The sequence below is a fragment of the Macadamia integrifolia genome, chromosome 14 (genome assembly GCF_013358625.1).
Source record: "Macadamia integrifolia cultivar HAES 741 chromosome 14, SCU_Mint_v3, whole genome shotgun sequence".
In the NCBI taxonomy this organism is placed as follows: Eukaryota; Viridiplantae; Streptophyta; class Magnoliopsida; order Proteales; family Proteaceae; genus Macadamia; species Macadamia integrifolia.
Window position 1 is genome coordinate 30,907,161 of NC_056570.1, and position 14,731 is coordinate 30,921,891.

The 14,731-nt window shown below is 36.9% G+C and overlaps 1 protein-coding gene across 6 annotated transcripts; it reads left to right on the forward strand.

The window, feature by feature from the left end:
• Window positions 1-449: 449 nt before the first annotated feature.
• On the forward strand, window positions 450-14,731 carry LOC122061807 (P-loop NTPase domain-containing protein LPA1 homolog). 6 transcript variants are annotated; one of them, XM_042625285.1, is made up of 10 exons: window positions 452-907; window positions 1,147-1,223; window positions 1,326-1,530; window positions 5,676-5,745; window positions 5,830-5,977; window positions 8,928-9,009; window positions 9,248-9,736; window positions 11,219-11,956; window positions 14,025-14,120; window positions 14,243-14,731. In XM_042625285.1, the coding sequence occupies exons 3-10, from the start codon at window positions 1,345-1,347 to the stop codon at window positions 14,567-14,569; spliced, it is 2,136 nt and encodes a 711-aa protein (XP_042481219.1). In that variant the 5' UTR covers window positions 452-907; window positions 1,147-1,223; window positions 1,326-1,344; the 3' UTR covers window positions 14,570-14,731. The 6 variants fall into 6 exon arrangements, with proteins under 6 accessions (XP_042481220.1, XP_042481219.1, XP_042481218.1 ...); XM_042625284.1 differs by having other exon boundaries at window positions 455-727; window positions 816-907; window positions 5,676-5,977; XM_042625283.1 differs by having other exon boundaries at window positions 455-698; window positions 816-907; window positions 5,676-5,977.

Below are 14,731 nucleotides of genomic sequence, written 5' to 3' on the forward strand. Positions count from 1 at the left end.
ACTCAATCACCGACCTGGTTCTGTATAGAACGGGATGTAGCAGGTGAAGAGATTTGGATTGATGTGCAAGAGGTGGTGAACTAGATCACAAGTAGTGATAGATCTTAAAAGCCATGGGAGATTTACACATTGATATATGAAGACCTACCAAATGACCACACTTATTTGCAGCATAAGAGAAGAGGGATCAAGGGCACAATGTCACCATGGATGCCTCCACATCCTTTGCAGCCACTGCACTTGTGCAGTGAACATCCGATGATTAGCAGCCCCTTGCGATGTGTGCTTAGATGCTCATTCCGTCTATGTAGCTCCGTAGAGGATCGATGTGGACTCCACTATGGATTGCCTATCTAACCTTTAATTCATTTATCAAATCCTGTTACAGATTACAACAGCACTAGCCCTTTTCGCATGCTACAAACGACTGAAAAAAAACGAAAATTCTTAAAACCGTGATGTACTATTCACGGTAGAATGTTGAATAAGTTGTGATCTACAATAAACTTGTTATTTGAAACCAATTTTCAGTCAACTTCACCGGTCAACCCGTGATTTTTTTTTTGGGATAGAATTATGGGGTTGTTCGTACTAATGAAGCATGATGTACAAGATCCAGACAACTCGCACTCTATGGCTTTTTCGTATAAACTCTACAAAATTTCTACGTCCAAAGTCAAAAGTCAAAACTCGACCGCGTAATTTTAATATTCATATGAGCGGAAAAGTTGAAAACGACCCGCTGTAGTTTATTTTATTTTATTTTTTTGTTGAATATTAACGAAGAATCGTATTCGTTTTCCACTTTGTTGCAGTTTGCCCTAGGAAGCGCTCGAGTTTGTTCTTTTTGGCGAATTAGACAGCTCTGAAGCGAAAGATCCGTTGCCTATATCAGTTTCAGTTGGAGGTGAGGCTTTCTCTACAATTTCTGTTACTTAATCTTAGAAGTTATTGATTTTTATTCAAGGTTTCTTCCTTTCTTTATTATCTTTCGTTTGATTTAATTGATTACATTCAACATTTTGTCATTGATTTGTGTTCTAGGACTCTTAGTTTGTTTCTTTGTTGGATACAGATAAAATTATTGCAAGGGTTTGTACAGATATGATGAATATAAATGATTTTTTTTTTTGGGTTGTCTTACAGCTTCTTTCGCTCCTCTGATCCCAGAAGTTAATTCAGCATACGCCATTTAGAATCTTCAATTTCGTGTTTGATATCAGGTATAGGATTTGTTATTTTGACTCTTTTTCTGTGAAGAAGGTCTTATGATTGCCAAATTTGGTTATTGGAGTAGCTAAGCTATATAATTACATTTTTACTAGATTCTGGAGAAGTCTGAAGATGGTTGTTCAGAAACTTTGCTACGTTGTTGTTTTTGATGACAATGGCAATGGGGACACTGTTAGGAATGACCGGATAGTAACTTCATCATTGAGTTCTCCTCCTAATGGGTCATTTTGGTACACAAGGAGCAGTTTGCAGAGTCTTTTACAGTTAGTAGGATGCAAATTACATCATGCTTTCAAGGTACTGACTCACTGTTTTATTCCCCTCTCTCTCAAAATCTTCTACAATGGATATTCCTGTTCTTTTTCTGTGAATTAGTACCCTTATTGCACTTTTGCCCTACTACGATCATAGGCATCGCCATAACTTGAGCAAATTTTGAGTTTATGTTGGAGACTTATGAGGCAGTACTGTACATATTGCTCCTTCTTGCCCACGTTATTGAAGAGAAAAGATAAAGAGTTGTTAGAATTTTTAATTGGAAAGGAAGAATAAACAAAGAAAGAAGAAAAACATTGATTTATCTAATGTTCCTTTAGTGAATTTTATAGCATTACTTAAGTCTCCAAAAAGTGGGGACATAGCTAACTTTCTTTCCAGAATGCAATGGTTTTCTGTTGATGTAAAACTCTCTTCAAATCACCTTTAGAAAATAGCATCTGGCCAAGCGAAGAAGTAGAAAAAATTACGGAAAATGGTGCAAAGTATGAGAACTTGTAGGTATTTTTTCAATGGATGTATCTCCAATCACTCTATCTCTACACTTTCCATCAGTTATGTTGGTTTTGGTTCCAAGATAATTCCAAATTTTTAATTTCAACCCCTCATCCTAATCTAATGTATAAGAAGTCCGACAATCAACTCCTTTTCAATGGGTGCCAATCCAATAGGCTCATGATTCATTCCAACAATTGCCCTGTTTCTTGATATCATATAAAATTTTTATGATGTGATTGACCAGCATGTACTCAAATACCTGAGCATGCCATTGTCCATATGACCCGTAAAAAAAATCAGCTGAGGTTCAATGGGTAACCTGGGTGGAGGCCCAAATCAATTTCTCAGAAAGTAAAGAGGGGTAAGACAACTCTTTTGTGTTTCTAATTGTGGCTCTCACTTTGGCATCATTCTTATTCAAAGTGCTGCTCTTTTCTCTATCCTCTCCATTTTTGGGTCTTAATTGATTTGGTCTAATACTTAGTTTTGAAAGTAAGTCCAAAGAATTTTGTTGGATGATTGACAATGTTTCATCCTAGAGCTCCTCTCTGTTTTTGAAGGCATTGTTTACTAGTTCCTCATCAAGTGCTACACTTTTGTTAAGTTTGATTTAAGACCTGATAGACATTAACAAATTTTTAGGTGCCAAAGCTTTTTGTAAGAGGCTTTGCAGAAAAAAAAGTATCATGAATTGACAAAGTACATACTACAGGTGAGGTATTGTTGGCCCGTTTACCTTCACAGTTATTTAGGTTAACATAGGAGCCTTTTGCTGATTGACCCCACTTAATTACCTATGAATCCTAGAATTGAGACTGTACTTGAAATAATGTAGACTAGGATAGATAAACTACCAAGCCTTCAACTGCAGGGTTTTTTTAATCAGAAGAAAAACCAAGGATATCCCAACAACAGCACAATAGATCAGAACAAAAGAAGGACCAGATTGGATAAACTATAAGCTATCGATGTCAGTGGTTAGGTATTCTCAGATCAGATCAGTAGGTGACCAAATACAGACTATCCAGGACTGGAATACGCCTCACATAACCCATTAGACATGTAGTAAATCACAGGAGATTTCTGAAGTCAGAAAAGGTAAAAAAATTCCTATCGATTTCAGATACAGACTGCAGAAATCACTAGAAGACAAGAAGTGGGAGATTTTTAATATCTCTCAAAATCCTGGACAGAAAATGCTCGGTAGGGCCTAACTTCGATCCAAAATTCATCCAAAACTGATGGCTGGTTAGGTCTGGGCAGGTTCTGAAAATTGCTAACAGAATCTGCAATTTTCTGTGCAGAACTGAGAGGAAAACTGAATTCAATACCTGTAGAACTTGACAAGATCGGTAGCACTTTGTGTAGTTGAGAGAAGAAGAAGATAAGCTAAGGAAGAGGACCTCTCGGGCTTCACACCGCAGAGAGTCAATTGGATTAAACACCAATTCCATCAGCCTTGATCAAACACAAGACAAATCTTCATGAAGAAGACAATAGTAGCAACCATTTATTTGTTTATCAAAATCCATCTAGCTTTAGGAGCCTCCTCTTCTTTATTTATAATGATGGGGGAGGGAATTACAAAATAGAAGGTTCCTTAAAGGAAACCTTAATTTAGTCTCCTAATATAATACTTACTGAAAACTGAAATTAGAAACTAATTGAAAAAGAAAACTAACTACTAATGACTTGACTCACTTAATAACTTGACTCCTAAGAAAACAAATATAACTTAAATTGAACCCAACTTAAAAGAAAACTAATGGAAAATGAAACAAACTAGTAATCCCGTAGGCAACCTTAAGGCCCCTCTTTTAGGCCCATAAAAGTGGCCTATTACACTCGAAACACATGGGATCAAAGGCCCAACATGTATGGAACCCAACCCTAGGCTTATTCCTAATAAAACAAGCCTAGTTTGGTGAAGAATCTGCATCACAAAATTGCAAAAATATGCATATTAGGGCTGAGTAGCTATTTCCGTCTCCCACTTGAAAAACTTGGATTTGGAAACATTATCTTGCTTCAGAAATGAAGATCTGAACCTTAATTAAGAAACCAGAATTGATTGAGGCCTATAAGAAGAAATCTATATTTTCTAGACAGTTGCAGAAATTTCAGAGAAAAAAGGTTATAGAGATGATAGGTAGCAGCTCAAGTAACCATCTAAGGAAGAAGACCAGGCCAGATTTTCAGCCTGCAGTTCTCTGTTTGGACCGGTTTATGGTTCAAATCTTAACCAGCTGGTTCTCCCAATTGTGGGGCCTGTTGAGGCTGTCTATTTTCTTATTTATTTATTATTCAGTTGTGTATTCAGGTTGGTATAATTCTTATAAATTCCAGTCCTGTTTCTAGTCTCTTTTCTGGAGTCCTAGTAGTGATGGGTCATTCCCATTACAGCTTGCGGTTGGGAGCTATTCAGTTTGTTTAATCTTGTTTACTGAATTGCTAGTTCTGTGGAGAATAAACATCAGACCCTTTCATCTGTGAGATTCAGTAGAAGACCCATGTGGGATTCCATGTTAGACCTAGGTTGGATTCCTGATCTTTAAATCAGGAGGGATTACTGATTATATCTCCCTTTCCTTCTCCAATTTCTATTCCATCGATCTAGGTCAGATTTCTTCACTTTTTCTTCCTGTGCATTATAGTTTTCATAGCGTCTGGGGGACTGTAGGTGTTGGAGAAGGAAAGAAAATCAATCTACATGGTTGAAAGCTTCTACATAAAGTTCACCCTCCCTTCAGATCTCTATTGCATGCCTCTTTTAAGTGGATGTTGTTTTCATGTCAAAAATGCGTTAGACTTCAAAACACTTCTACTCTCCCTTGTTATGTGTTCTTTATTCTATCATAATTATAGATTATATCTTTTCATGTAGAAAGTCTCCAGATGGGAAGCATAAATCGTTCACATATGTCTGTGCCTTTTATTATAAGTATGGATAATGCAGTTCACATAATGTCTCTAAATCCCCTATTCTTAACTTGAAATCATGACAAGTTTGAGTATATAATTTCATTCCGTGTTGTGTCCGTGTAGCATTAATTAAGATTGAATGTACTGATTCATTGCATTCAGTTCAGCACCAATATTTGTCTGATAATTGTAACAACGACATCAATGGTTTTGCCAATAAGCAGGTACTCTGGTAAGTGTTTTTTACTGGTTACCAATGCTCATGCATCTGTCCAACATTTTTCTAGAACGCGGGCCATTAGGTTCAGGTGCTTTGCCCCCTTCCGTTTCTCTAGGGGCCCTCTGGACTTTGCATCTTTATTCCCTTATTTATCTGAAACATGGGAGTCCTGTGCCATCCAAAGTAGGATAATAAGTAGCAAGATTCACTTTCCAAGTATAGAGAGGAATTTAACATAATCAGATCCTTATTTTGTTCTCATTTTCTGTGACATTCTGTCATCCTTAATTCTTGATATAGGTCCCTTATGTTAGTCTTTTGTTTTAATATCCTTGTCTCCTCTGTGCCCCCCACCCCACAAAAAAATTTCATGGTTTTGTTTTATGTATGAGTCACTCAATTGCTTTTCCTATTGCACAACTGGTTGCAGACTTGGGTGGCATTGTCATAAATGCAAACTGATTGGTGGAATGCTTCCTTTAATCTGCATATTTATAATTTTTGTGATGCTATTTTGTTGCACTAGATAAGCAAACGAGTTTTTGACATCTTGGAGGGAGAAAACCAGAAATCGATAGTCATCGCTGGATTGAAAGGTAGTTTGGTTTCTGGACTGTGGGATATTGAAACTTCTAGAAATAAACCATCTGAAGAGGACATGACAAAGGAACTCTCCACAGAAAAATCCAATGACCCATATGATGTTTATAAGAAACAAGCCACTGTATTGGTGGAAAGAAGACAGTTCTTAGATACCATCTGCCGTTGTCTTGAAGAATATCGTTATGTGGGACCAAGCCAGCGTGCTGATATCATCCTTGGCTGCAGGTACCTTGCCTAACTCCTGTTGGTAGTACTTGTAGATCGTTAATGAGTATATATGAATAATATGATATATTCTCTGCAACCCCCACAACATGTCGATTAAATTGGTATGGAATGAAACAGAAGTGGCATTTGAAAGTTCCTTTGTTTCATTTCTTGTGTTAATTATTTTCCTCTTTACCTAGGAGAAAGGGTTTGGGATGTTTGTATTTTGGTTTCTTTTAGTTGATCAATATTCATATTCTAAAAAAGGAAAAATTCTTAGTAAGTTCATTCTTCAAAGTTCCATTCCCTACTTGAGTTTAAGTGTCTTGACATGGTTTGGTGTAGCATGTCTTTGTGGTGTCAGGACAGATTGAGAGGCTAATTTTGTTCTGATTCATCCACAAATACAGAAGTAGTTATTTGGCGTTACTGACTTCCTTAAGTCTCTTGGTCCTTTTATCATTGAAGATGCAAGGAACTAATTTTCTCTTAAACAAAACCAATATCCACCATTCACGGAAACTAAAAGTTAGAAGTTTGCTAGGGTTTAGGACATGTTATGGAAAAATGCCTTTACCAAATATCATCTTGGAAGTATACTATATTCATCCATCTTACAGGATCTGTCTAATCATTAATGACTGAAATGAACATGAGACATAAGCTAATGCATTGCTAATCTTGAACCAGTAAAATCCAGTGTGAGATCAGCTTGCTACAGGATCGTAGGGAAAAAAAAGACAAACCAAATTTGAAAAGAAAACTAATAACTAAATAACAGTGGGTCTCATTTGGTCAATAATCAAGTCAAAGGGTCTGATTTTACTGTGGAAGATTTTTGTAAAGTGTGATCAAAATTTGACGGTCAGATTCACACTTATTGAGTATCCTACTTGGGGAAGGATAGCTTAACAACTGCAGAATCAATGACAGAATTGGGGCTCCATACCGAGATCACTAAGGCTCTAATAACTGATTGAACAATAACAGAATTTCCAAAACAAAACCAGAAATTTGAAAATTGTATCAATTCTAATTGCAGTAGGATTTCAGATTTTAATTGGAAAGTTCAGATCTTGAAACTGTCACAAGATTTAGAACTAATAGCAGATAGAGAACTGGAATCAGAATTCAGAAATCAATTTTAAAACAAGAGATTTGGAGAAATCCAAGTTGAAATAGGAAAATAGAATAAATTCGATGGGAGATAGGATTTGCTTTTAGGTTTTTGAATCTGAAACTGAAATAGAATAGAAACAAATGAAAAGATAGAAAGATATGATCAGGAATCACCACCTGATCTGAAGGGCTGGAATCACCACCAGTACCCAACCTTGGAATTACCACCATGGGTTCCTAAATCACCACCGGCCCATTGAATCACCACAGCAGAGAGCATTCTGAATCACCACAGAACCAGAGGCAGCAAGCCAAATTCTTTTCTCAAATTCGTGTACAAGGCATAGCCCTTATATATGCTTAAATAGAAAACTCAAAACAGGAAACAAACTAGGCCTAAAACTCTTTGGTAATAGCTTACCTTGTAGGTAGTTTATTGCTACTAAAACTTAGTGTAAAATAAAGGAAAATAGCTTATAACAAGTTTGGGTTCATAGAGACCTAATCCAACCTAACTAAAACACTTTTATAATAATTAAAGTTATTAAACATAAAGAAATAGGACTTTAACTAAATTAACTAGTTAGGAAAGTGTCACACGATTAAAACTCTATCCAATGTAGGAATAGAGAATTCTATTTACACAAGACTCTATCCAATCTTTAACTAACAATGAAATAACAATTTCTTAATGAAATAAAACAACTCAAACTAACATAATAAAATAAATCCCATTTTCGTACCCTACCCATATTTTGGGCCCATTCAAGTGGGGCCTATTATGAAGAAAACCCGTTGGACCAAGGCCCAGCACATATAGAACCCAACCCAAAGCTATTTCCATTAAAATAAGACCATTTTTTGCTATGTGGCTGCATCATAAGCTAATCTCTGCCATCCTTTAAAAAAAAGTGTGCATAAACATTAATCTCAGTGTTCTGACTGTGAGAATACTAGAAAAACCAAAGACCAATAAACCTGACAGCTTAATCTCATGGGTGCTTTGTGGGCTCAGATAGAAACTGTTATCTAGCATGCCAACAGCTACCAATGTGAATTATATTTTTAATACTAAATATATGACGATTTTCTCATATATCAGGAAAATTATTGACAAAAGTGGCCCTTGTGGTTTTCCAAGTTAATTAATTTTTTAACTTGAAACATGGAAACTAGCATTTGGAAAACTTAGACAAATTTGTTGTTGTAATGAATGAGAAGCCAAACTGAAAGACATTAAGATTGCCATCTCTTTTTTTGCACAAAAGACTGCTGAAGGATTTGATGGACTTTTTTATCACATTATGTATTCAAAGAGGCAGTTGTGAGCTTTCTAATTTGTGGTAAACTATGATATGGGAGAAAATTCCTTACATGATAATGAGTGCAATGCGGTTCTTGTTTTTCTAACTGGTTCTGCTTTCTTCGGAATTAGTCTTTAGTTAAGAAGTGCATAACACAAACTACGATCTTATGAAAATTTGGATATGGCAGCCAGTACATTGTCTTGGGCATCTTGGCAACTTTCAAGGTTTATGGTAAAAAAGATTGAATGGAATGTTCCCAGGACTAGGTTGGTAACCTCTGTTTCTATTCTTTATGTAACTACTGACATCGCATAGTGTGGTTAGCCAATTTCTTGTTTAGCATTCATTGATCACCTGATCTGTGTGAACTAAACCGGTACACATTACAGATATGGGGGTAGTGCAGCTAACCAGTTGGTATTTTGTTTTAAGTTGGAAATGGCTTACCAGTTGCTGAACTTTTATTCAATCTCTACAGCAGACTTCTAGATGTAATTCATTTATTTATTTCCCTGATCCATGTTGTTTGTTTATTGTCATAGACTTCGTGAAAGGAAGGAATCTGTTACCATTTTGCTTTGTGGCACTAGTGGATGTGGAAAGTCAACTCTTTCATCTTTACTAGTATTGCTTCTGTCCCCACTTCAGCATTGCTGTTTTCTGCTTGTTTTCAATCACTTTTAAGATGTTCAAGTCACATGTACTTTATTTTTCTTTGGACTTGATGATAAAAATTTCTGTATCTGCATCTCATAGTTGAGTGAGACAAATATGTGAATTTAATAGAAAGGAATCTACAGTTTCATGTTCGAATTCATTCATTACTCAGGCTTATAATTATAATCTTTATTTTAATGTGCAGGCAAGCAGGCTTGGAATTACAACAGTTGTTTCTACTGACTCTATTCGCCATATGATGAGGAGCTTCTTTGATGAAAAAGAAAACCCATTATTGTGGGCGTCTACATACCATGCTGGAGAGTTCCTCGATCCTGTATCTGTAGCAAAAGCAAAGCAGAAAAAGAAAGATAAAAAGTCTACTAAACCTTGGAATGGCCAGAGTGGTTTTGAATCAGCTAGGATTCTACGAAGATCAGATGATGCACCTGTCTGCAGCTTCCCAGAGGCCAGTCGAGCAGATCGAAAATATACAGAAGTTAATGATTTTGATGAAAGAAATGCTGAATCCAATCTTGCCACTGAACTGGTTGGGTCCAAGGTACTAGCAATTGAGGGATATAAAGCACAAAGTGAACTGGTTATTGACAGTCTTGACAAACTAATCACAGCCTGGGAAAAGCGCAAAGAATCAGTAGTGATTGAAGGTGTACATTTAAGTCTAAATTTTGTGGTAAGCGCAAAGAATCAGTGGTGATTGAGGGTGTACATTTAGGTCTAAATCCTGTGGTAAATATCTTTTGACCTTTGATGTGTTTCCCTTTTTTTTTGGGGGGGGGGGGGGGGGGGGGGGAGAGGATTATGGGTTGGGAGAAAGAGGAAACATTTTTTCCCTTTCCAGTAATGTTCAGGATCTAACTGATTTGGTGGATATCTCCATCTCTTTCACTCTTGATTTGTTTCCCCAATCTAGTTTTGTTGAAGATTTCTTTAATTTTGGTAGGTTTCAACCTAGCCTCCTTTGGATTGCACATATTTGGTAAAGTGAAGGTGGAATTGTCTTTTGCGATGAAGTTGATTTTCTCTCTAGTGATGAAGGTGGTCGTGTCTTAGAACTTAAAATGGCCTGTCCTTGCACTAAATATGAACCAGATTTTACTTATTCCTTTTTCTTTTTTGATTTTAACCCTTTTTTAATGGAAAATTTAACTCTTTGATTGTTGTATATTGGGTCCTAATTGGGTAAATCTGAAAAGGAAAACATTATTTTTGCAGAGGCTTGCCTGACCAATGTTTGAGTCGGAGGAGATTGAGATATCGTTCATTCTTTGATTAATTGTCACCATCGAGTCTGACTCAATATAATTTTCTATCGTTAAGGTGGAGAATTGAACTAAGAATTCTCTTTCTTCATCATCAATCAAATCTCCGTGCATAACTTCCATACCAAGGTTAGCATGGTTGATAATATCAGCCCAACATTGCTGATTGCAAGACCTTGACTTTCAACTATGGATTGGTTGAAATTGTAATCTTTTAAGCTGAAAGACATGGTGCTAATACCTAAAGCTGATAGGTTCACTGTTGTAGTACATTTTTTAGTCCATATAGTTAATTTATTATTATTGGACAAAAGGGTGACACAACAGCTGTTGTGACAGACTTGGCATAGCCTCCCACTATATTGTGTCACATGGTGGATGATGTGGAAACTTCTAATTGAAAGATAGATCCATCTTGGATTAATCACATGTCTGGTTTAGTGGTCTAACACGACCATATGGAACGCTTGTATTGTACCATTCCCCCTGTATTTTTCAATAGTCAGTCTGTGTAACTCCTGTCTTTGATTTTTTTAACCATATTTTGATACTCTTTTTCTCTCCATGTAACTTGGACTGGCTAAATTTTAAATGTAGATGGGGAAGTGAGGCTACCAGCCCACCAACTGAGTACCAGATGGGTTGCCTCGAGGCAGTAATGAGTGGGAATTGTGAACAATGGCCATTGCAGTACCACCTTCTTGTCATTATTTCTTATGTTTATTATTTTTTATACATGAATCTCCAAACTGCCTGGTTGATGTGTACTTGCACTAGTCATAAACCAAGTTCAAGTGGTCTATTTTCTTCTTTTGCCCCTTTCACCACTGATATGTTGTCATTGGGTCCTGATTTCATTCTTTCCCTTTTTTTTTTTTTTTTTTCTATTACAGATGGGGCTTATGAAGAAGCATCCTTCCATAATTCCTTTCCTTATATATATTTCAGATGAGGAGAAGCACTTAGAACGGTTTGCAATTCGAGCAAAATATATGACCCTGGATCCTTCCAAAAATAAGTACACAAAGTACATCAGTAATATACGTACAATACAAGACTACTTATGCAAAAGGGCTGACAAGCACTTGGTTCCGAAAGTGAACAACACGAATGTTGACCGAAGTGTGGCATCTATACATTCAACAATATTTAGCTGTTTGCGAAGAAGGCAGATGGGGGTTTCTTTATATGATGTAGCTACAAACACTGCCAAAATGATAAGCGACGAATACCGCAAACATTGTGATGCAAATTCTATCAGCTCAAAAGGAATGTTCCGGTTGATCCAGAGACAAGGGTCGGTACGGAAGTACATGGCTATAGTCAATTCTGATGGGTCAGTTGCTAGAGCATGGCCATTTCAGCATACAGATGGAACTGAAGAGAACTATCCATCAGGTGCTAGTCCTAGTGAGATTGGGAATCCAATCTATGGTCCAGTCCAAGTTCGTGAGGCTGAGCCTGTTAATTTACAGTTTGGTCATTTTGGGGTAGGTTCTTTGCCAAATAGCACAGAAAGTACAAGTTACATGGGCAGATTAAATGATTCTAAAGTGGATGAGGATGAAGTGGTGACTCAGTTTTCCTCTCCCTCAAATTCACCATTGCATCATGAAGGGCATGCAAAAGAGGTATAGTTGTATATCATTGGTCTTGTTTCTTCTGTTAGAAGATTAGATAGGAGTTTTTTTAATTATTGCCTCCAGTGATTGCCTTGGCCATAATATGCTACCATCCTCATACAGTATACTGATAGCAGTGGTATTAATAATTTAGATAAGGACCTGATCTTAAATAATAATATTAATATATCCATCCCGTTTATTGATGAGCAGGGTACATGTAATTAAGGTACAGTACATGCTACTTAGCCTGAAGGTTGAAGTGTGAAGCAAGCTGCATACTTTTTACCTAAATAACTCCTTCAATAGTCAGTCCTAGTCTCCTCAATAATGTTAAAACTCAACATAAGTCTGTATTGGTGTTCTGGTGTGTGTAATCTCCCTGTATGATTTTATTTTTTCAAGTAACATCAACGAAACCTGATAAACTAGCAAAACTGGATTTTGGTCCCAAAGAGAGAGAGAGAGAGAGAGAGAGAGAGAGAGAGAGAGAGAGAGAGGGGGGGGTTGGTAGGAGAGGGCATTGTAGTCTCTTATTTTTATTATGTTATATTTTGGTTGGAGTTAACTACGTAGGAGATTAGATTTAGTTGTTAGTTTCCTATTTTCAGAAGAGTTATTTTAGTAGTTTCTATTAGGAGTCTTTTTTTTTATATTTATATAGTTGCATATAACCTACGATGAAGACAGTTGAATGAGAATATTGGTTTTGTGTTACTGTGGCTGTGTAGCCTTTTCTTCCCTTCCCCTCGACCCTGTCCTCCCTTATCAGGTACTATTTTTCCCATCTCTCCACTGCTTTTTCTTCCATTCTTTTTGTTCTTCTCTTATTCCTTCATGCTATTTCTTTCTTAATTTTGATACTGATCTGTTCTGGCTCGAATTCTGGGTACAACAAGAGAGACATCAATCACTCTGAGGTCTTCTCCTATCAGCCTCAAAGTTTGGGGCTCTAATACGTTACGGTTTAATACGTAACCGTAGGAAACTTGATCCCTAGAGTCTTGCCCCCCAAAGAACTCCCCTGCTGGGATCCATACACCTGATTTTTATTCATTCGGCCAGTTCAGTTTCATTCAATTGTTTATCAATTAATATTGAAAATCTGAGGCTATTCATGGATCATGGTTGATCATTGGAGAATTAGGATTCAAAATCTCATCTCTAGTCCCTCATTAAATTTGAAGGTGACTTGTTACCTAGAGTCTCATCCCCAAAAAACTCCCCAGCTGTGATCCATACGCTTGGTTTTTATTCCTACAGCCATTTCAGTTTCAGTCAATTGTTTATCAAATAATATTGGAAATCTGGGGCTATTCGTGGTTGATCATTGGAGGATTAGGAATCGAAAACTCATCCCCATCACCTCATTAGATTTGAAGGTGAAGCTCGATTGCAGTTTCTGTTCCTTACTTCGGTGAGTATGGTTGAGGAGTTGAGAGGTTGAAGACAACCCTCTCCTAATGATTGGCATTTTCTTTAAATTTTTCCCTTCTGTGTTGTTCAAATAAATTAAACGGTTTACAGTGTTTCCAGATACACTTGTCATTGTTTCATAAATTGAAGGGGGGGGGGGGATATAAAACCATAAATTTCTTCCTTTCATGCGTCATAGTATATTTCCAAAATGATATAGATAGAGGCTTACTTTTCAGTTGAATACCTTGGAAGCAGAAAAATATTACTATTGGAGATTCTTGTTTCTTCACCTTTCCTCCATTTTCTTTTGTACTCAAGTATATGGGTTTAGGCTGGACTTATGAGATGGTATAGATAAGTATTTTCCTGATTCCTCCCTCATAACAGCCCAAACAAGGATTTCTAAAGTCCCTATGTATGCTTCAAGAGGCCAGGTTGATACACGTATTTGGTTTAATGAATATCTGATTCTATGCTTCTGAAATAGTTTGCAAATTCTGTGACAACTGAAGCAAAACACTCATGTCTGCAGCACAATTATCAGAAAAGGCTACTTTATGTGTTCTGCAACATTTAACTGATTTTCCTTCTGCACTTCATCTCCCCACTTGTTAGTTAGGGGTTCCGTTTCCACCTAATGGTCTCATGTTTTGATCAGCTCACTGAAGAAGTTCCAGCATCTGAAAGTGAGGATGAGGCTTTTCACGAAGATGAAGACAATTCTAGTGATGCAACTGGGGAGCATGGAGATGAGGTATAAAAAAACCACATGGCTGTGTTTGGTACTTCCATTGCCTCTGGAAGAGCTAAACAACCATCTAAAACTTCGTACGGAGTTTTTTTTTTTTTTTGCATACTCATATTTGTTTCTTGCAGATGGGAGGTTCTGTTGCTGAGTCATCGACAAAATCGGATGAAGAGTATGAGACACACTCAAAGGACGGAATGTTGTGTGATGATGCTACGAGCTTGGAAATGCAGGATCCTACGACCAATCTTGTTGATGGTTCTCATGAGCAGCATAAGCTCTCAAAATGCAACTCCATGAGACCACTGGGAAGACCACGTGAAGCCCGGCGTTTTAGTCGTGTCCATAGTCTTCCTACTCGAAGAAGTCGTTCCAGCAAGCTTAAGAATGTAAATTCTCAAATATTTCTTCAGACGCATGAAGAGTTAGATTCAGTCATGGAGAGAGATGATTAATGAAACTGTAACTCAAGGATTTACTTATCCATACTTAGCATTCTAGAATATTTTTGGATTCGATAACTATTCTTATTTCTTTGAAAACTAAAAAAATTCCTCTTTGCTGATCTCCATGACCAGGATAATGAAATTTCATTTAATTCATCATTCTTTCAAGTA